Source organism: Manihot esculenta, chromosome 2 (assembly GCF_001659605.2).
Source record: "Manihot esculenta cultivar AM560-2 chromosome 2, M.esculenta_v8, whole genome shotgun sequence".
NCBI classification, from domain to species: Eukaryota; Viridiplantae; Streptophyta; class Magnoliopsida; order Malpighiales; family Euphorbiaceae; genus Manihot; species Manihot esculenta.
In genome coordinates this window covers 12,576,509-12,600,256 of record NC_035162.2, presented here as the reverse complement: position 1 = coordinate 12,600,256, position 23,748 = coordinate 12,576,509, and the positions used below count along the sequence as shown (strand labels likewise).

The following is a 23,748-nucleotide window of genomic DNA, read 5'->3' as shown; positions in this document are numbered from 1 at the left end:
GCGAACTGCGCAAAGTTCTAAATAAACATGGGCTCAGATCTTGGTATCATTTATGAACCAAACCTGTGAGTGTTGATGGAAACACTCGACACAACATGAAGTGATTGACATCTTGAAGCCGCATGGTCATCCTAAAGGTCGCCAAGTGACTTCTAAAATCTGCTGTTCCATCATATTTGTCCAAAGTAGGCAGCTTAAACTTGGTTAGGAACGTTTTCGCTAAGATTTCTTTCGAAAGAGGGAAGGCACCATCCAAGCCAAAATCCTCCTCTTTCTCCTTCTACTACCTTTGAATAGCCCGTACCAGCTTCCAGTCGACATCTTTCGGAGCAACATCTGATTCATCTTCTTCAAACTCGGCCTTCTCTTTGGACCACCTCTTGATCACCACTGTCCGAGTCTTAGAGGTGTCAACGGAGACTTCCTCCCTTCCTTTGGGAACCGTGACTGATGCCTCCCCCCGAGCCTTGTACTGCTCGAGAGTAGCTTACAACTTTTGGATGTATTGGATCATTTGCTCGTTATTTAGATTATTGATATCTACTTCATTGACCATTAAAAGCGTGTTTTATCCACTGTTTGAGGTGAAAAAAATGATAGCATCCTCATTGGTAGCAACCTTAATAGCAGCTCGTGAACTACCGATCATTTCGAGAAAAAGAAGATAAAGATTTCTTTCTAAGAGAAAAAAAGAAATATGAGACTGGTTTTAATCCAAATAAACATAAAAGATTCAATGGTCTCTCAGCAGCGGAACCAAATGATGCGGCCAGAATAAAACTGTACTATGATTGGCTAAACCTGCAAGAAAGAAAAAGTGAGGTGGTTGGCGTCTACAGCAACCACTCCTACGCTCAAGTCAGTAAATTTGAAGAGAAGGGCGAGAGAATGGAATTGCTTAGAATTTGAGAGTAGTTATGTAAGAGAATTGTTTGCTTTTGTTTCTATGATCGCTAGCTTTTCTGTAAGAAGATGGAGTTAAATAAAACATTTCCTGATAATCCGATGATAATATAGATAGCTATTTGATAAGAGATCTCACTAATTTAACTAGTCGATAATCCCATAATTATAGGTGTAACGATAGTTTGCTGAATTGTGTCTGCTAACGATAATTTTATGTAAAAGTTCGACCTCGTTAGGGGAGAGTGAGTTACTTTTGTGTGACATGTATTTTTGTGCAACATGTATGAAATGAAAATCTTCAATAATTGCTTCTAATTTTATTATTTCTAATGGTTGAACGAATTATACAGCTCTACACTTTATGAAAAAGTTAATTAAAAACCTTGATTTTTTTCTTGATTAATATTTAATATTTATTTATTATAAAAAATATAATTATTTTAATTTACATATATGGACATAAATTATATGTGCTTTGAATATTTCTTACGCTCATAAAATTTGTATATTTAGTCATTTTATTTTATAAAGTTAAGTACGAAAATATTAAAATGTTAATGACTTTTTATATAAGGATTATGACTCAAATAATATATATTCTTATTAATTTAAGATTTTAGATATTTCATTGACAAAGCTAGGAAAATAAAATATATATATGCTTATTCCTAATTCCATAATAAACTTGAAGTTTCAAAATTAAAATAAGATATGAGACTTTTGATCATAGGAGTTCAATGGTTATATATTTATATATATATATGTCGAAAGGGATTTGTGATTAATATTTCAAAATTATTTCTTTCACATTAATTAATTTAATTATAAACCAATTGCTGTAATTAATATCTGTTTAAATTAAGAAATAATTACATATGACAACAAATGTTTCATTCTACCACTTTCTTCTCATTCTTTAGTTTTGATCTTTTCCATTAACCGCATCGAAAAGATTGCCGTCCGACTCAACAACTAATTAACCTAATTTGAATGTGTAAACTTTTGATTAATTCCTTTAATTTCCAATAAATAATTACAGAAAAAGAAAATTATTTATATGAAACCAATTTAGTCTTATTTAAAAAGAAAATAAATTGAATTCTTTTTGTGTTTTTAAGTAAATTATTTTTTAATACTTTTGTAATAATAAATTTAAATTTAAATATTTACAATTTTTTTCATAATATTTTATTTAGTTTATATAATTATTATTTTTATTTATTAACAATATAAATAAATATAATAAACTTGGTTTTGCTTATTCTAAGCGTAGAAATCATCAACACGAAAGCTCAGTTAAGAGAAGCAAAAGGTTTTGGACAAAAACTTTAACCTCACCCACGTAAGACACGAAGCCCTACTTGAGTGACAGTTACGATTCAGTTAACCCTCTAACCGTTCAACAAGACATACCTAGTCATGCAAATGGCTCTGACTAGGCTGCCTTTTTGTGACCACGTCAGTAGCGGTTGCCGGCTACGCTGTCTCAACCCACCAGCATCTTCCTTTCTTTTCCACTAAGTTCGCTTTCAGGTCCCTGAGAATGTTTGCTTATTCTAATGGATGGAGATTACATCAAAGGCTCCACAAGCAAAATCTTTTAAGTCAAATCCAAAAAGATGGGACTTGATTGGTTTGATAGACACCGCTTGATTTGATATTGATATTATTAAATGGGTCCCATCGTGATGAAGATTTCTTCTAAGGGGACCATAGATGCAGGCTGGGGATGTATGTGTACGTGTAGATGGCCGGATCAAGCCGGAGTTGATGATGCTTGACAGGGAGAGAGACAATAACCCTAGTCCCAGAAATCAATAACTTTCTTCCCCTTCTTCTCTGTGTCTGTTTCAGAATGGGAATTCAAAGTCATCTTTTTATTATTCATATTTTCATCATTTTCTCTTGAATTAATTAAAAACATGAAAAAAACATCAATTAGATGTGATTTAGAATCCATAGGCTTTAATTAATTTTCAAACTGTAAATTTGAACATTATCATAATTAATTATATCAAAAAATATAAAATTTAGAAAATATCTTCCGTCTAAATGATTTCTTAACTTCTTTTTTTTCATAAATTATTTCGACTTTACCACACAATTTTCTATTATATTTAAATAATAAATAATAAAAATAAAGGTCAACTGTATGAGGTTCAACACACAAATGAGATCATGTTAAGACTGTGTATGTTAAGGAAACCAATTTCGCATTTTGGATCATTAAAAAAAAAATGAATATGACTTTATTTTTTAAAATGGTTTAAATTAAAAATCACTTTCAATTGTAGATTAAAAAAAAAAAACAAGAAAGAAATGGGAATGAAAAGTCAAAGGCATTTGGGCAATCCTTCCATCATGACAGTGAAATTCTACAAGAGGAAATGATAAAAATAATTACCATTATGTCAAAAACTTTTTAACACTATAATTTAAAAAAGCTTAATGTCAATTTCAAGATCACTATATGCACTTTTTGGCTAACGTAATATATTTATTTTTCTTTCGTTTCCTAAATTAAATAATTACTTTGATTATTATTATTATTATTATTTATTCTAAAAATACTTAGATCATCAAAATGAATGCCAATCATCATGAATGGATGGTGATGGGAGCATTAGCATTAAACATTAATAATCCAAGTCAAAACACATCACAATTGGTTCATTTATAATAAAAATTAAGTACTTAAGCATTAAAATAGATGGAATATGCTTGCCCTCTAATTTTTTTTTAAAAAAAATATTTGTTAATTTCCGTAAATAATTAAAAAATTTGGTCCAATAGAAATATTCAGCAGTATATTCCTAGTAAGACACGAGATCCTTTGTCTTTCACAAGGAGATGGAGATTCCCTTCTTTAATCATTAATATATATATATATTATTTTTTAGGGTTGCAGTACGTACTAGCTAATGTAATGCAGTACATTGATTATTTAATAATCACGTTAATCACGTTATTTACTTTTTGTATTTCCCCCAGACTGCCACGCCCGAAGCAAATTCACAACCCTAAACCATTAGTTTTTTTTTTTTTTTTTTCAAGTGTGTCAATTATGAAATAAAGGCAGGCATAATTTTTTTTTTCAAACAAATTAATAAATTAGGCATATTAATTAAAAATTTTAAATAATTTTAATAAATAAAAAAATTATAATTGTAAATGCATATCATTTAAATTTTTGTATTTAATTTTTTTAAATCATATGTAAAGGCTTGTAATATAAATTAGAATAAGAATATAATTTTAAAAAAGAAGTAACGGGTCCAAGCCTCCACCTTATAATAAATACTATGTTAATTATTGATTTAATTATCCAACACAGCCAAGAGCCAACTGAGAAATGCATGTATTTTCTATTCAACACCTGCATTGGAGACTTGAAAGCAAGCAGTAATCATCAGAGGGTTTTCTTTTCTTTTCTTTTCTTTTCTTTTCTTTTTATGTAGTAGCAGTTATAATTACCTAGGAATGGTTCACTCCGAGGGAACTGCTGATGGACCAACCGGCAAGTCGTTGAAAAATCTGAAATAAGACAAGATTTGATCAGGATTGGGTTGTTTTTCTCATTGTCTGTGATTCACTTGCTATATTCCTTCACTATATGCTCTCTAATTAATAATTAATTTAATTATCAAAAGATTAATCAGTTTTTTAATTGTTAGTTAAGGGTTTTGAAAGCGATGAAGCTATGCCTTTGCTTGCTGTTGCTGCTTGTGTTGTGGGGTTCCATCCATCCCTTTCCCATCGTTAATATGAAAATTTTTAATGAAATTAATTAGCTTCATCAAACATGCATTATATAATTGGGAAATTCTAAGCATGCTCTTGCTACAGTATTCTTTTGTAATATAATTATTTATTATTATATTTTAAAAATCCTCTTCAGAGTCCCGAGTTGTGCCGACCCAGTTGAACAATGCTGATGGAGAAGGTTGTGTGTCTCTATCACTGATTAAAGTGATTATTTGGAAGCATATGTCTTTGCTTTCATAAGTTTTAAAATTAAATTACAGTTGATGATCTCAGATCTAGAAAATAGAGTTTTACAAGAGTTTTGTGAATTTAGAAAAAACTTAACCCTAGAGGAGAGTGTTTCCTCCTTTTTATCCTCTTTCTTCACCCTCACGCGAGATGGCCTTTCCGCTATAAGATCACCTACCCTTGGTGCAGGTACGTACATACAGATAACCCCAGGACCCTCACTGTGTCAGGCAAGCATTTAATTCTCTTCGGCGTACGAGTGAACAGGGCTGCGAAATGACTGGATCCGCAGTCCTTTCTTCTTGTGACCGGATTTGAGGGAAAAGGACCGGAACCTAAAAAAGGGCTGGCTTTAAGGCTGAAATGGACTGGACCGGTCTGATTGAGTGACTTAAATAGGAGTCCGATCAGGAGGATGAACGGGTTGGACCTGACTTATTCGGGGGCTTAGGAGCCTCCTGCTTGTGGGCTGCTACTATCGGCCCGGCCTCGTAATGGGAGGGAAAAATCCAGCGGTCATCACATTTCTTTCACATTACTAATTAATTTCAAATCTTTCTATTTCTTCTTTTTAGCAGATTAAAAAACCTAGCTTTTGTTCATCACGTCATGATATATGATTGAACAAGAGTGATTGCCATTAGGCATAATTAATTATAATTAGTAAGAAAAACTTCTGATAGCTAAAGGATTGTCTTGTTTTTGAAGAGAATCAACCCATAATTTATGTGTTAAATATATATAAAGGAAGCATGATTAGGGAAGTTCCCAATGGTTGAGGAGTGATAGATGTTTATTGTTAAACAAGAAGCAAATTGGGAGCTAGCACTCATTCAATTAAAAGAAAGGTTGTTGATGGGTAATCTTCTGTTTCTCTTGAGTGATTGGAATATTTTTGGCTGATATGCTGTTGTATTAGGCGAGAGTGGTCACTTTAGATGGTTATATGAGCCAATAATTGATGGTGTGGTAAGCACTAATAAATTTTATAAATCAAAATTATTTCAATCTTCAGTTCGTTTTCATCTTTTTTTTTTTAATAAATAGGTCAAACAATTTTTAAATTAACTTGAAAATTTCACTAAAAATAATATCTACATTATAATACAAGTTAAACTGATCATTTGATGGTAGCTAATCAAACCCGGCTTAATATCATAAGAAGGTGCAATATTTACTTCACATAGCTCCTACGAGACAGGCTTCAAGCTTAGGTTTTCATGCTTGGAGAGAATGTAGAGATGAAAGCTCCATGTATACTTCATTGTTATTCTTGCTCTACTTATCGCTTTAATGATTTGGGATTTTTTGTTTCTATCAAAAGATAAAATTCATTTATGAAAAAAAGTTTAAGTTCAGATGCGCATAATAGCACAACTTAAAAAAGAAAAGAGTTCAAGCCCACAATCCAATCAGCCCAACTCAGAAGACAGATTAGCCCGAAACAACCAATCTAATTCCACGATCCGCAGATTAGCCCAACTCAGAGCCACTCATGCCTAGAAGGGGTAGGGCCAGCCGGTGATTCCAGCAAAATTCAAGACCTACCATCTCAATAACACCCTACCCACAATGAGAAAACCACTCTCTAAGAAACCCTAGAGAGAGAAGATATATTTTTGTATATAACTTCATTTATGATCAGCCAAAAAAACTCATATTTGACAGAGTGATGTATTTGGAGTTAATTAAGGTCTGATTTATGGGGCTAAAACCATGTTCAAATTTCTTCGATAATTCTTATTTGTGGACATTTATTGCTTCTTTCTAAGCCAATTCTAAATTACTAATATTTAACTGAAACCTGAAGTACAGTTTGACGATCTATATTTTTCATATAGAAGCACATCAAAGATTGACATCCTGCTGAGAGGACTGGAGTCATCATAAGGCCAGTTAATTTGTGAACCTTGCTCCCATCAGTTAAAAGCCTAAAGTTAAAAGAGCCGAGAGCCTTATCTTATTAGCAGATAGATGGCTAGGATTCTAATGCTGAGAGCGTTCCTTGGCAGGAATGTCCTGAGGTCTTGAATATTTCAAGCCCCATGCCAGCTGTAGATATGTGGGGCAAAACATTTTTGAATTTCTACATTTTTCATCTTAAATGAACTTCAATATTACTATCTGGTTCTCATGCAAGGAATAGACACAGATACCATTTCAAACCTTCCATTTTCGACCTCTAAACTGGTATCTACAGTTACTTCAAACTTCAAAGGACTGTTCTTCCCTTGTTGCAATAGCATCTTTAGGACAATCAACCAAACCAGGTGCAAGTCTACGTTTTTATGATGATTGTGCTTCCCCGCAACTTGTTGGCTCTCATCTGCACCTGATGGGCAAGAATCCACCACTGCTTTCCCAGTAGCTTTAGGTATAGTCTCTGTGCAATGATTTTTCTGATCACAGTTTTGACCAGTCTTTTGCCCTCTATAGCAAGAATATACTCTCTCAGCCTTGATGTTTCCAAACAAGAGCTCTGCAGCCTTGTTTCTTATGAGTAGTGGCAGGTATTCTGATTCATCCCACACATACAACTGCAGTTGAAAGGAATGGATTAATGCATATTAACACGAAGCTAGTGAAGTGATGGAATACAAGCTCTAATGCAAAAGATGATGGTTGCAAGATGTCAAGGAAATTATAAACTAACAAGCCAAATTTACCAAGTTTTGTTCGATATATTCAAAGAGTTAATTTTTAGAGAGAGAGAGAGCAGGAAACTTGCTTTTAAACATTTGTCCTTGAAATTACTAAGCAGGAAACTGATAACACAGGCCAGTAAGTAATTTCAACCACAAAGTGTGAGACAGAAGCATAATGACAAATAAACCACATACCATACCTTAGCAGAGTAGACTTTCGTCAATCTAAAAACTGATGTGTTCTTATCATTTCAACAAAAAAGAAGAGGAAGAAGAAGAGTTGAGCACAAGAAAATCCATACCATGAGGGGCCTATATATCAAGCTAACAACGTGAAGGTGATCTGAGCTTTTCGGGCAATAGAGTGGAATGGAGTTTTGATTGAATATATGCCTGAAGCAAAGCAACAAACCATAGAGTAATCAAAACTTTTGTCAATTACCATATGAAGAAAATTTAGGCAATAAAGACTAAAGAAGCTTCAATCTTCTCTACCCATTCTCTGAATCCAAAGGAGAACCACATAACTGACAGCCAATACAAGTAAAATCTTCCACTAAATTACTATCTTCAACATTGGTTATTCTTCTGCTGACAAACATCTTTTCCTTATCAGAATCACCAAGTGCTCTCCAGGTAATTGGTAGGAAAATTTCACCTACAGATGCATTAAAGACTGCCTTACAAGAATTCCTTAGGTGTAATACTTCTGAGAGCAGGAAGAAGTCCCGAAGTTCACTCTGTTCTGGTACTATCCAGTTCCTTGGAAGCTGCCTCTTCTGCTATGCAAATTGGTTTGAGTAATTATTCACGAGTACATAAACAACATGCCTTCAGTACCAGCGCCATTCACAATAACATCATGGCAAATATGTTGTTCCCATTAAAAGTGCAACTACTTGAGTAACATATGGGGAGCTCATTTCTTTTGTACTAACCTAAGGTCATCAACAGAATCATCTGCCTATCTTTTGCTTTCCTTTGACACTCAATAATGGCTTCAAATGCATAGAAATGAAGAATCAAAAGCATATAAGTTGTAAAATTGCATTAAGCTAAGAATCAAGCATTAACTGGATAATAACAAAGCTGGTGAACTGGGCAATAAAATCATTGATTGGATGAAACAACGAAGAAAAAAAAAGGGAAATTTGAATTTGAATACATGCAAAAGAAATGGCAAGAACTTAATTTTCCACAATCATTAGAAGAAATGTTTACTATCTTATTGAGACCGACAGTGTATGCAATACAAATTTCTCAACGACAAGTATATTACGCATGCTAATAGCAATGGTGCCACCTGAAATTTGATGGAGGCAACAAAAATTATGAGGTAAAAAAGAATACCTCAAAGTTGCTGAGTCGAATGTGGTGAAGAGAAGATCCAGCTCGCTGCACCCATTTTATTACCTTCACAAACTTTTCCATAGTTGTTTTCCCCACTCGAGATTCGCCCATTAAGTCATCAACACCTACATATGTTTAGACAAGCTCATTAAGAAGTTGATAGCTTCAAATTATCTCATCCTAATAATAATAGTTTTTTATGCATGCTTTTCTTTTTTCCCCACTTCACACTCGTTGTTTTTAGCATTGGATGAACCGTTGTTAATTCATCCAATTATGACTACCTAACAAGAATCAACCATAAAAAATCTGGAATTCAAGCAAAGAGAAAGTGATACAAGTCAGACATTCAGAAAAGAAACACACAATCGAGGGGAGAGACAGTGAAACACCTTTTGAGATAAGCAAATCATAAGGATGGATGAGACATATTAAGGAAGAAAACTGGACAGTTCTGGCGTCAACGACACATCCAAATTTAGTGATTTTGACATCTGGCATTCAAAAAAGAAAAGAAAGAAATTAACTTCACAACACACAAAAGTAATCATATTACCAACACATACACACACCAATCGAAGAGATGATTAAATCGAACAGAAATACCAAAATGCAAAAGACACGAAAATTTATCATGGATTGCAGCAATAAAAAGCTTACTTTGCAGCAATATGACATCACCGGCAACTGCCTTAGCTGCCAATTGCTTTTGCCACAGTGAGACGGAGAAAAACGGTAGCGTATCATCGCCAACCTGAATGTCCGTCCTGATTACTTCACCGCCTGTTGATAGCTTATACTGCAAAACCATATTCAAATCCACTGGTCCAAAAAGAAAAAAGAAAGAAAGAAAACATAGAGAGGAAGAGAAAAAGAGACCTGAACGGGATTGCAACGGTGAACAAAAACGAGAAGCTGAACGAAGTCGCCGATGTGAGAAGTTGCTTTGGAGAGATCGATGAGCGGTCCATACCATCCGATTGTTGACGTCATCTCTCATCTTATGCCGCAAGACTTGGAGAAGGGTAATTTTGGCGCTCAAAACAAATATTCATTAGGTCATTGGATTAGGAGGACATCTGTTACATGGGGCGGAGAGGAAGCAGGCAAATGCTTTGTTCTGTAAGAATTGTTTTGTGTAGCAAGAATCAATTTATTTTGAACTCTGAAATTAAAATAAATATTTTTTTTTTGTTAATAAATCCAAAAATTATATTTACCATTCTTAAAAATGTATTGTTACATTTGAAATCAAATTCATATGCATTTTAAAAATAAATTTATTATGTAATATACTAAAATTATTCATTATATAATTATAATATTAACTTGATATCAACACTATGTCCTTTGAACTAAAATTACATAGTTTAGTCAATAGTTCATATAAGACTCATTATTATAATAAATGAATTTTTAAATTCAATTTAACATATAGTTCACAAGCTAAACTCGAGCCATATACTAAAATTTGGGTGAAATTCAAATTTTCAAATATTTTTAATAAATAAGTTTGGAGGTTTACAAATCTCGGCCCTTATATATACTTGCCCTTTTAAAAGAATAATTCAGAAGATAGTTTTATAATAATAATAATATCAAGTTCCTTCCCTCTAAAAAGCTTTTGTTATTCAATGATATAAGAATACTTTCAGATGCATAATCTTGTTTTTAAGAATAAAACAAATACAATTAGGGGAACCCAAAATTAAAACTTATTAAATCATGATATTATATAATAATTACGATATTAAAAAATAGGTTCACATAGTAAAAATTTGATAAGATAATACTTGAACTCACTAAGAAAAAAAAAATTTTAACGCTTTAAATTTAATTATTGATCAAAATTTACTTTTAAATATAGAGCGAAATTTCATAAAATTATCGATAAAATTCAACAAATTCTCATTGTACTTGCAATCATAAAATATCTAATTAATTAATGAGTAAGATCCCTTATCAATTAGTCGATCACATAAATTTTAAAAAAATATTATAATTAATTTTATTTTTTTATAATATAAAAATTAATAATTATAAAGATAAAATTATACCATTTTTACACAATTATTTAAATTTTAAATAATTTTTTCATATTGTTTTTCAAATTACTGACGTTAGTGTCACCGTTACCGTCACAAGTGCCAATCACGTCGCGTCCTTTTCTTTGCAAGTTACTTAATCACACCATTTCGTTCAAACCAAATTACAGCATTTGCACCACGACATTTGACAAGAGAAACCACGTTTTACAAGAGAAATTAAAACTCTGCCGAATTCCTTTTATAGGTATTAATATGTGGAACTGCGCTTACAAAAACAAGGGCCCAAGTCCACTAAGCAGCTTTCGTTAAAGAACAGTCACCAAAACTAAACTAAAGCCCACAACAAGGAGCCCGTCAACACGGCCTTGGGGAAATATCCGCCACTCATACACCACGGATTTTCTTTTAACTAATATTTCAATTCTTGCCTACAGCAAACCATGCTTTACCAGCTCTGTTACCTCCATCTCCATCAGTTCTTTCAGTTGCAAAACTTAGGCTGCCGTTTCCAAATGTAAGGTCACGTATCATAATATAGGTAAAATATGAGCTCACTAATTGCCTCACCCCAATATTGATGGCCCCATCATCTCCGCCAATTGCAAGAAGTGCTACAGGAATCGTTGAAATGAGATGCACAGTGAGGGGAAAAACTACTGGGATGCCAAACCATTCTTGTCCGAGTCTCTGGCACTGCACTCATGCAACCTCATTGAGTGCTCTGTAATTACCAAGTCTAGCCCTTCTAATGTGTTTATACGCACATAAATTTAACACCAATGCTGACGTAGCCACAAGCCATTCCACCACCAAGCCTTCAACTTCCTCATAATATATCTTTCGTTCAATCTGAAAACTTACAGGAGTACTAGAGAACGACAGAAAAAATTGCAAATAACGAAGCCCTGACCACGCCTGAAGATAAAATTGTAATAATCAAATGGAGATTAATACAGCATTGCTAGAGATGCAAATGCAGGAGGGGAAATACCTCTTTCTTCTTCAGCAAAACCCACATGTATAGCTTATCACAGGCATCTTTGACATGCCTACTAGCCAGCTTTCTATCATTACAGTAAGCAGCAATATCTGCAAGTAATTCAGTGCATGGGACTCCATTTTTTATGGCTGCAGCTGATAGTGCTTCTTTGCCTTCTGAGGATTCTGCTGCATCATTATCAAAAAACAAACCAGTGAAAAGCGTGTCTCCTCCTCTCCCAATCTCATGTTGTATGATATTTTTCCATTTCTGGTATACAACTCCTCTGCTTCTAAAACTGCAGCCTTGATGACCAGCATATCCCCTTCCACCTGTAGGCTCAAAACTATAAGAAATCCCACCCTTCCAAAAGTGAATTGAAGTGTACTAAACCAAAACAAACCAAATTACCAAAATCATGAAAATTGAAATCCAAAGCATAATTGTTTTTAATTAATTATTATTATTATTATTATTAGATAATAAATTCAAAAGGAGTTAGGGAATCAACTTGGTAGGTAATCGGCATCTCTTGCGCATTTTTTAAGCAATTAGATATATTATCTTTAGGATCAAGTGACTCTGGAATGACCTAATCCTAAGATTAATTTTTGTTTTAATTTATTTTTCATCGCATAATATCATATTTTATTATAGCTTAATTACAATTAGTTAAATTATTTAAGATTTAATTGAAATTCTTATATGTAAGTGTCACATTCATATGTCGCTCATAAAATATGGGACTCTAATCTATCTGCGAATATTTATTTTGATAGTAAATTTATATAAATGTCGGCCTTGGAACATACTTTATTATAATTTAAATTGAAAGCCTTTTCATAATAATAATAATAATAATAATAGTCTAAGGAAATTACATGGTCCAGACCAGCCCACCAAAGAACAAATTTCTACATGTGAACAACCGCTATTTTACCAAGCCCTAATCAACGCATTCCCTTTTTTTTGTTTTTTTTTTTTTTTGAAATGGCAACGCATTCCCTTTTAGACAAGTGACATTTTAAAAAAAATATTACATGGAGATCCCATGGACTGAATGATATTTATTAAGCTAAACAATGAATGATAGTTCTTTCTTTTTAATCATGTTCGATAATACTTGCACTATCCAATAATTGTTTTAATAATCGTTAATTATTTTAACATTTTTATTAAAAAGTTTAAAATAAATAATTTTATATAATTTATACCATTAATTTTAGTATTTGTTCAAAATATATAATGTATTGTCAATTTACTATTAATTCATGTAGTGAAACTTTTATAACTAAATTACTCTAACACTTAAACTTAATAACTTATGATATGAGGATAAGATCAGCTGTATGTAAAATGACCGATTCATTAAAAATTTGTCTATTAAGTTAGCCAATAGGATGTCTATATTTACGGAATCTATTATTTATTAGTCGATACCAGTTGAATTTTTAAATAAATCATTAACTAATCTTATCTTATTACAATATAAAAGCAAAACAATTACAGTATTTAATGTACACATTCTATTATTCGATTCTACTTACTTTATCTTATCATTTATATTTACTCATCTAAAGAAATCACTAATTTTTAAGTGTTAGAGTGGTTGCTTCTAAGTATCAACCACCTCATCTTCTGTTTTGCAGATTGCTATATCACACAAAAATAATTTTCAAAAACATCATCTACTATATTAAAAGTTATTATTTAATAAGGTTTTTATCATCACAAACGTGAATAATTTTAGAGACTTTAATTCAATATTTCTCTATTCTTTTATATGTGAAAAAAAATTAATAAAATTAATCTATAATTGATGGAGATGTTTAGTGTATAATAAGTTTTTTTTTTTGAATGAATAAAAAATTAAATTGAAATTTTTTGAAATTTAATTTATTGTCGGACAAATTAAACCGGTGAATGGTAACGTAGAATAAGTTTCAACTGTCAACTTCATAAATACAATAATCCCCTCTTGCTTTTAAAAAAAACACGGTCGGTATACGGGTTTTTGTCAAACTTGTGCTTTTGTTGCTTCTCCACATTGTTGGCTGAGGAATAAGGACAGGGCTGAATTAAAATATGAGATAAAACCTGTGAATGCTCATGTGGGATTCATTTAATTTATAGAATATCGAAAGTCTAAATAAATGTTGGCAACCACTTAGAATGTAATATATTTTTTATTATTATTTTTATAAGTTTCATATGGCTAAAAATTTTTGGTTTGGAGTACTTGATAAAGTTTTCATAGCATTTGAATTAATTGTATTTAAATTAGTATTACATAAATGGAGCTTATATTAATAATATTTTTTATATTTTATATTGGAAAAACGAAAAAAATATTATTTTTACAATGGAAAGAGTACATACCTACCTAAAAGTTTCCAATAACAAAAGTTTAATCAATAACCTTATTTTGTCGATGTGAATTTTTTTTTTCATGCAAATGCAAAACAAGTCAAATCAAGAAAAGTCTCATCTAAACCCAATAATCCATAGTTCAACCCAAGTTTATAGTCAAAGCCCATAGCCCAGGTGCAATTCTCTCCACCTCCATCTCCACCTTTTGTTTGGAACCGCCATCCATCTTCATAAGTCAGAGAAGATGATAGTCCCACATCGGAAAAGCAATTTATAGATAAAAACAATGACATGCACAAAATCAAATAGAAGTAAACACGATAAAAATATTTAAAAAAATCAAAATAGATATAATAATCAATAATTTAAAAGATTAAGTCCACAATCAAATAATTTATTATTATGAAAAAAGGTTTTATTTGCCTCCAAAATAAACACCATCAAAAAAAAATAATGCAATAAAATTTTTAAAAGAGTAGTGATCACCAAACATATCGATATAATCTTGAATTACCGATATGAACATACAGCAATTCTCTCTTAGAGTAGAGATGAAGAATACTAATAAAAAATAAGACGTGAAATTAATCAATAATTAAATAGATACAAATCCAATTATAATAAATAAAATTATAAAAAAATCAAAATAAGTCTTTTGAAAAGCAAATAAAACTATACATTACCAATAAAAGAAAAAACTCAAGACTAAAGCCTACCATTTAGCAACAAATAAAATTTAATTACTCGCTTTTTAAGCTTACTATTTTTTTTCGAGATAAATTTTAATTAAGATAAATAATAGATAACCATTTTAAATTTTTATGTGAAGTTGAGACTAGAAAACTCGTACATACTAACAAAAATAATTAATGATTATAACTTTAAATATAATTTATGATATTTTTATTTAATAAATGTCATATAAAATATGTTTGTTTTTATTTTTTATCCACCACTAATTATAAGCCAATGTTTTCTTGAGATTTACTGATATATTTACTAACATATCATTATCCAACATACATTAAAAAAAATAAAATTTATTAATTCTAAAAATAATATGAGTGGAACATAAAATTTATTATCTTAATTATATTAAATACTCCATCAGCATTATAAAGAGTTAAAAGATATATCTATGCATATAGTAAATTTTACTTTTTTTTTCATAATAGATTATACTATCCGCGCATATTTTCATTTTTAAATTGTTACTGAAATTATTTAAGGTTTTTTTTTTATATAAAGTACATTAAAATTTGTTATCCCAGACAGAGTGACTTAGAATTTGAGGCGAATGAAAAGAGAATGTAAGGGACATTTTTTTAATTATATTAAAATTAATAGTAAATTATATTTTAATTTTTAAATTTTAACATAATAATTTTATATTTTTAAAATATAAATTTTTTATTAATTATCCATCTAAATTAGAGATTTTTTCATTAAATTTTACTGTTAAAAATATAAAAATATTTTTATTATTCTTTTTAAATAGATAAATTACTATTAAATTTTAATATAATTAATAAATTGATTCTTAATTTTTAAAATTATTTATTTAAATTAATATATAATCCATCTGATAATATCTATTATAATTTAAATATTTTAATATTTTATATTTTATTTAAAAAAATATTTAAGTTTTCATTTATTTTTATTTATAATATTTTATTTAATTAATTTAAACATTTTATATTTTTTAATTTCTATTTATTAAAATATTTTAACACTTATAATTTTAAAATTTTTAAAATATGTTTTTAATTTCATCTATTTTTAAATAATACTTTTAAATAAATTATAAATTTTTATAAAAAATATTTAATAAAAAATTGTACTTTTAAAAAAATTTTAATTATTTAAATGAATAGAAAAATTTTAATTTTAAATAAAGTAAATTTAAAAATATTTATTAATTACATTAAAATTTAAAAAATAAGAATAAAATTTTTATTTATATTAAAAAAAATTTAAATGTTAAGGATAATATTTTAGATATTATATTTATTTTCCTTTTAATTCGTTAAGTAATAGAATTATGAATAATACTTTTAATTTAGTTGAATTAATTATAATAGATTTTAAGTATTTAATTTTAAAAATATAAAAATTAATTATGTAAAAAATAAAATATAATTTACTTAAATTTAATTATATATACCGAAAGGAATGTAGGTAACTTTCCGTGGACACAAGGCTTATTAGTGTGAAACGTGGTCGCCATACACGCAATCTGATGAGCTGGCAGTTGACGACTCTACCATTTATTGCATTATTTATAATAACAAGCATATCTTTTCCAGACTGGTTGTGGGCTTATACATCTTTTAATTACTTTTTTAAATAATAATAATTGTAAATATTGTTTGAACCATAATCGATTATTTTATATCGCTTTATTATTATATGATCTACGATTGACAGTTGCAACATTTAATTAATTTCATTTAACGTTACCCAACTTGTCCTTTAACAATCATTTTTTTATTATATATTTTTTTTAATTTCAATCTTATTATATGTTTTAATAAAAATAAACTGAAATTATTATAGTGTATGAAATTTGATAATATAATATGACTTATCACGAAATTAATTAATTTCGTATTAATATAGTACAAACTACGTATGTCATTGTGATAATCCTATATTCAACATCAGGTGCCGACTTATAATTAAAAAGAAAACAAAATTTCAACAAATTCTTGATAAATTTTAAAATAGTTGTATACACTCTTAACAAATTTTTTTATTTAAATAAATTTTTAATTAAATAGTAAGAACAAATTAAATTATATTTATAAATAAATTAAATTAATTAAAATATTATGTTAGTTATTTAAATTACAAGTGTTTAACATCCACTCATTATTTTTTATCGTCTCTTTCTTTAGTAGAAATTTTTCGATTGTTTTTTTCTTTCTCTCAAAAGTTGTTGAATGATTTTTTCTTATTCGAATTTAAATTTAAAAATTTGCAAGTTTTGATTCTCAAATATTACATAATTATGAAATTATCAGTTTTAATAGTTAAATTATAGAATCTATAAATATTGATATTAAACTTTTATCACAATCTGAAAAGACTAAAAAAATATTAAAAAATTGATCGATCTCAGACATTTTAACTCATTTTTTTTTATCTCCTTTGCTTCTAAAATATATGAATACTCTATTTTGTATTTAGTGAGAATTCTTGGAAAGATAAAGTGAAAATTAAAAAATAAAGAAAAGAGTTCGGTGGTGAGGAAAGAGTCAATGGAAAGAGAGAGGCAGACTGTATACTTTAAATGCATAAAAGATACAGACGGTAAAATAGAAGTTTTTACAAGAAGTGGAAGCGAGAAGGAGAAAAAAGAAAAAAGGGTGAATGAGAGAAAATTAAAAAAAAAAACAAAAAAGTAATACATAATCAATCTTGCAATTATAAATAGAATAATGATTAGAGATAACAATTAAAATTGATTCTGTTTTTATTGAATAAAGTATCCGATATATATTATAAAAATTTAAAATAAAAATAAAAAAAATTTTGATTTAATCCAAAGAAAGAGTGGATAATAATTAACTTTTTGAATTAATTGATTTTGATGAAATAAAAATTTTATTGAGGATTTAAATAAAGTTTTTAAAATTTATGATCAACTTAAACAAGGCATTTTGCCTCGTTATTATAAAAGATATAAAGTCATATTCATGGCGAAGAAAAAGGTTTATTGTTGCATATATGCTTTTTGCCTACCACACGTCAACTTTTTATCCCTGTGAATGTGAATTCTATATAGCCCCTTTTTTAAAAAAAAAAAAATGAAAATTAATTTTTATTTAAATTTATAATTGAAACATATAAAATTTAATTTTAAATTTATATATTATGTGCAATAATTTAATTTATATATATATATATACTGAGTTGAAAATTTAATAATGTGAACTCAAATATGTACTCTAGCTACAGGACAAGACAGGATAGTCCAAAATAATCTACTAAATTCATTAATTTAAAAACATTTTTTAAAAAATAAAAATATTATTGCACACTCAATATTTATAAAACCCTCAAATTTATAGAAAGACGAGTTCCCGGACGCTGTAGTATAAAGAATGAAATAATTTATTTTGTTATTAATATATATATATATATATATATATATATATATATATATATATAACTATATTTTATTCACTAATTATTTTATTAACACATTTAAGTAGAGGTATATATAAAAAGATTGAAAATTTTTTTAGTCAAGAATATTTTATTTAACTCAATTGGTTAAATTAATTTAACCACTTATCTCTTTTTTTATTAAGAAATTAAAGGAATTAAATTTAATTTTTTAAAATGATTAAAATATTTTTTAATCATTGAATTAAATTAAATCAAAGCGAGTTAATTACTTTATCTTTAAATCAAAATGAAATGACTCTATTTTATGTAATATATAAATAATTAATCAATAAAAAACTAACTTTTAAATGAAATTTAATTTTATCTAAACGACTGTTAATTAACGGAGTATAGATAACAGTAACACTAACTCTCCTAACGCGCGAAAGAAATATCCTCTCGTCTTATGCTTTTGCACCGTTACTAAACGCGCGAAAGGAGGCTGTTGCTTTAACGGTATAACCTAACTTGTGGAATTTGTTCTGACTCAGTCGGAGCACTCGGTGAGTAATTGTTTAACTGACAATGAACTCAACGCAATGGACCCACTTCACAGGTCCTTTTGTTCTCTTCCAACTATCCCCAGCTCGCTCAAACTCGCTACAAAACTGAGCCAACTCACTCCCCTCCCAAATCCTCTACGAACACCATTACAATCCACGTCTACCCACCAAATAATATATATTATCTCCTTTATTTCCTTCTCTGCATCCGCCTCTTCTCCAATATTATTTTGGGCGATTGTCCTGACTTGTGCAATGCAATTTCAAATTTTCCTCTATAAAATATATATGAGCCGAGATCAGACCATATCCCAAGCATTTATGATAAAAGATTGTAATTGCCCATGAGAACCTGAGGTTCTTTTCATACTATAGGATGTATCCTTTTAGGATAGGTCGTGCAGCGCAGTGGTGTCGTTGTACAATTACCTAACAGGTAAGTGCTTGTTGATTATGCACATATTCTGTTTGATTATATTTTTCAGTAACGTGTTTACTCATATCTTCGGATTAGTGGGTCTTCTTTTATCCCCTTTCCTTTCAATAGTCTAGTGTTTTATTTTATTTCTTAATATATAAAGGTGATGAATGCGTGAATAGACACTTCATGTGAAGAACATTTCTTGGTTTGCCGATTCATGAAGCACCTACCATGCCTTAATAAATAGACTGTTTTTGGGAATTCGTAAAATATGTTAGATATATTAAAGATCAAAATATTTTCCTGAGTATTTTTGGAGGTCTGGAATACTAAAAAGTAAAATAATAAAAAATATTTTTATTTAAAAAAAAATAATTTTTTAAATATTTTAAGGATTTTATTAATACTATTATGTATAATTTTTTAATTTTTAAATTTTTAAATTAAAATTAAGTAATAAAAAATAAATTAACTTTTTTAAAAAATATTTTATAGAAAATATTTTTTAAACTCAAGTTTTTTTATAACAAACAAACAGAAGTCAATAAAATAATATATCTTATACTTATAAAAATTCCAATAAAAATATACTTGTAGAAATTTAATTATTCTTTTAACATATGCGGTGTGAGTCGGAGAAAAAGAATGTGTCACAGAGCTCTAAATAATTTTTCCATGTTTTGTTCACAGTGATATTGAAATCTTTTAACACTTTAGAACTGGCAGTTGGCTTTAGTAGAAGGATTAAGATTGAAAAGAGGGTGAATGATTTGTCAGTGTGTTGTTTAAAGAAGACAAGAGTGCTGAAAGATTGCAATTAAAGGAAATGGTTGTCAATTCATGAATCACAAGTGCTCTTTATTAAAAAAAAAATTCCCCTGTTCCCCAAGTTGACCCGTAATGAAATTTTTAAATATTAACATCTTCAGCTGATGTTATCACCAAGTAAATGATTAACTCTAACTTCGTCACAGATCAGGATTTGTTCGGTGTAGAGAGAGAGAGAGAGAAGTCAACGCAAAACCAAGATCAGAATTGGAGAAAACAAATGGAGAAAGCCCGGACGGACCAATTCCAACCCCACCAAAAACACTTCTTCAAACTTGCTACTTTTCTCTTCTCTATTCATCTTTCAATTGATCCTCCACATGAGAACTTTTTTGTTTTGCACAAGTTTCTTATTCTATTCTCTTGTCTCTGGTTCTTTATTCTCTGAATTCATCTCTCCAAATTTCACTGCTTCACACTATAAGTTCATTGACAATGAAGGCGCTTTCCTTCTCTCTCGCAATGGAACATTTGAAGCTGCTATCTTCAATCCTGGAGGACAAGTCAACTTTTACCTGTGCGTTATTCATGTGGCTTCAGGCACAATCATATGGTCTGCTAATCGGGATGCTCCTTTCTCAAGTTCAGGTAAAATGGCTCTTACAGCCCAAGGAATCAGCATTGCTGATGAAGATGGCAATCCCAAATGGTCAACTCCATCATTGAGATCTTCAGTTCATGGATTGCTACTAACTGAGATGGGTAACCTTGTTTTACTTGATCAGTTTAATGATTCGCTTTGGGAGAGCTTCCACTTTCCAACAGATACAATAGTCCTTGGACAACAATTACCCGAGGGAGCAATGCTGTCCAGTGCGGCATCAAATGTTAACATATCAACTGGTGATTACCGGCTTGCTATAACTGATTCAGATGCAATATTACAATGGCAAGGGCAGGCATATTGGAAGTTATCAATGGATATCAACGCTTATACAAACTCTAATTATGTTGTCGATTATATGGCAATAAACAGAACTGGTCTCTTTCTGTTCAGTCATAATGGATCAGCTGTTGTAATTCGGGTGAGTTTGTCACCATCTGACTTCCGAGTTGCCCAGTTGGATGCTTCTGGCCGCTTTATAGTCAAACGTTTTTCTGGCGGTGATGGGGAACAGGAGTTTGTAGGGCCACGTGATGGTTGTCAAATTCCACTCATCTGTGGCAGAATTGGTTTGTGTCTTGATGCTACATCCAATGGACCAACTTGTTCGTGTCCGCAAGGTTTCCATGGAGTTTCTCAAAATTCAAGTGGTTGCTTGCCAAGTGGTCTTTCCTTGCCACGCGCTTGTAATTCAACAAAAAATGGAAGTCAGTTGAATTCCTCTGCTCTTTCTTATTCAAGGCTTGGTTTTGGTATGGATTACTTTGCTATTGATTTCTCCGAGCCTGTAAGATATGGGGTAAATTTGTCTATCTGTCAAGAGTTTTGCACGTCGGACTGTTCTTGTTTGGGAATTTTTTATGAAAATTCGTCTGGATCTTGCTATGCACTTGAAAATGACTTGGGTTCCTTTATATCAAGCACTAGCGATGAAGATGATCTGTTGGGTTATGTTAAAGTTATAGTTGGAGCACCTTCTGATGTCAATACAACTTACAGTAATCAAAGTCGACAACTCCCTGTAATTGCTCTGGTGCTTTTACCTTTTACTGGGCTCATCCTCATGGTTGTTCTTGGTTTCCTTTGGTGGAGAAGATGGAAACTTTCTAACAAAGATATAAAACTCGGTCATGCAAGCTCACTTTCTTCTGGTGACCTTGATGCCTTCTACATCCCAGGCTTACCCCAAAGGTATGACCTTGAAGAGCTTGAGGTGGCTACTGATAATTTTAAAACCCAGATTGGATCAGGTGGGTTTGGTTCTGTATACAAGGGCACTCTGCCTGATAAATCAGTTGTGGCAGTAAAAAAGATAACCAATTTAGGAGTACAAGGGAAAAAGGATTTTTGTACTGAAATTGCGGTAATCGGAAGTATACACCACGTCAATCTGGTGAAGTTAAGAGGATTTTGTGCACAAGGCAGACAGCGCCTTTTGGTTTACGAGTACATGAATCGTGGCTCCTTAGACAAGACCCTTTTTGGTAGTGGACCTGTCTTGGAATGGCAAGAGAGATTTGAGATAGCTCTGGGAACTGCTCGTGGGCTTGCATACTTGCATACTGGGTGTGAGCACAAAATTATTCATTGTGATGTTAAACCCGAGAATATTCTTCTGCATGATCAGTTTCAAGCCAAGATATCTGATTTCGGCCTCTCAAAACTTCTAAGCCCTGAACAGTCCAGTTTATTCACAACAATGAGGGGAACCCGCGGCTATCTTGCACCTGAATGGCTAACTAACTCAGCAATCTCAGAAAAAACTGATGTTTACAGTTTTGGAATGGTAATGCTTGAACTTGTGAGTGGAAGGAAAAATTGCTCGGTTCGATCACAAAGCCACAGCATGGACAATAGCAGCAGCGGTGGTGGCCAATCAACATCATCATCAGGATCAGGACTTGTTTATTTCCCATTATTGGCATTGGAGATGCATGAGCAAGCGAGGTACATGGAGCTAGCGGACTCAAGGCTAGATGGGAGGGTCACAAGTGAAGAGGTGGAAAAATTAGTGCGAGTAGCTCTGTGTTGTCTGCACGAGGAACCATCATGGAGGCCTAACATGGCAAATGTCGTAGGAATGTTGGAGGGCGATATTCCTTTAGGTCAGCCGAGAGTTGAATCTCTGAATTTCTTGAGATTTTATGGGCGTAGATTTGCTGAGGCTTCCATGATAGAGGAGAATATGCAAAGTGACTTTGTGTTGTTTCCACGAGCAAATAATTCTACAACAAGCACAAGTGAATCCCATGTTTGTTTATCTTTCATCTCCTCACAGCAGATTTCAGGACCAAGATAGTGTTTAATGTTTGAATTCTGCAGCATATGTATAGTGTATTCTGAATTATATCCTGTTCAGAATTTTATTTGTTTCATGGCATTATCTCTAGATTGGAATCAACTTTTACCCATTTGAGAGGAAGTTCAAGAAGAGTTGATCTTCAACAAGTGAATGGTTAGATTTGGTGCATAAATTAGAGGTTGAAGATTTTGTGTTATTCTTCTAAATTTAAATTGCAGTTTATACTGTTGCAGCACCTACATCTTCTAACGAGGTGAGCTTTACACGTACAATTAATTTCTGTAAAATTTTAATTAAAATAAAAAAAGCTTCTCGATTTCTTATTATCTAAATCAACAAATTAAGATTCAGATCAATAATTTTAATTTTTAGACTAAATTGAGTTATAAAAACTTTAAATTAATTTAAATAAAAAAATAATTAAAATGAGTGAAATTACAAATTTTAACCTTGAAACTTATTCGTGGTAAATTTATGCATTATTTTTTTAAAAGAAAAAAAAATAAATTAAAACGCATTATTATTATTTATATGGTAAAACGCAGGGCCCATTAAAGAATCAGCAAGGCCGGGCCCGAAGCAGGATATGAAATTTTGTTGGGCCTCTAAATAATTAAAACTAA

General features: G+C 30.6%; 2 protein-coding genes across 3 annotated transcripts; one reads left to right on the top strand and one right to left on the bottom strand.

Moving 5' to 3' along the window:
* Positions 1-6,962: 6,962 nt before the first annotated feature.
* On the bottom strand, positions 6,963-10,040 carry LOC110608090. Of its 2 annotated transcripts, XM_021747301.2 has the most exons (7): positions 9,774-10,040; positions 9,555-9,693; positions 9,287-9,388; positions 8,895-9,019; positions 8,040-8,323; positions 7,847-7,937; positions 6,963-7,436 (listed from the first exon to the last, which is right to left on the bottom strand). In XM_021747301.2, exons 1-7 carry the CDS (start codon positions 9,885-9,887, stop codon positions 7,020-7,022), a joined length of 1,272 nt encoding a protein of 423 aa, XP_021602993.1. In that variant the 5' UTR covers positions 9,888-10,040; the 3' UTR covers positions 6,963-7,019. The 2 variants fall into 2 exon arrangements, with proteins under 2 accessions (XP_021602993.1, XP_021603000.1); XM_021747308.2 differs by lacking the exon at positions 9,287-9,388.
* An 8,921-nt stretch (positions 10,041-18,961) lies between these two features.
* On the top strand, positions 18,962-23,318 carry LOC110608763 (G-type lectin S-receptor-like serine/threonine-protein kinase At5g35370). Its single transcript, XM_021748052.2, has 2 exons — positions 18,962-19,406; positions 20,366-23,318. Exon 2 carries the CDS (start codon positions 20,540-20,542, stop codon positions 23,120-23,122), a length of 2,583 nt encoding a protein of 860 aa, XP_021603744.1. The 5' UTR covers positions 18,962-19,406; positions 20,366-20,539; the 3' UTR covers positions 23,123-23,318.
* Positions 23,319-23,748: the final 430 nt, after the last annotated feature.

Coding starts and splice junctions, on each gene's coding strand:
- LOC110608090 (XM_021747301.2), bottom strand. CDS start 9,887: ATGACGTCAACAATCGGATGGTATGGACCGCTCATCGATCTCTCCAAA. Junction 9,020..9,286: donor TGATTTGCTTATCTCAAAAG/GTGTTTCACTGT, acceptor AAACATATGTAG/GTGTTGATGACTTAATGGGC. Junction 7,437..7,846: donor TGATATATAGGCCCCTCATG/GTATGGATTTTC, acceptor TTTCAACTGCAG/TTGTATGTGTGGGATGAATC.
- LOC110608763 (XM_021748052.2), top strand. CDS start 20,540: ATGAGAACTTTTTTGTTTTGCACAAGTTTCTTATTCTATTCTCTTGTC.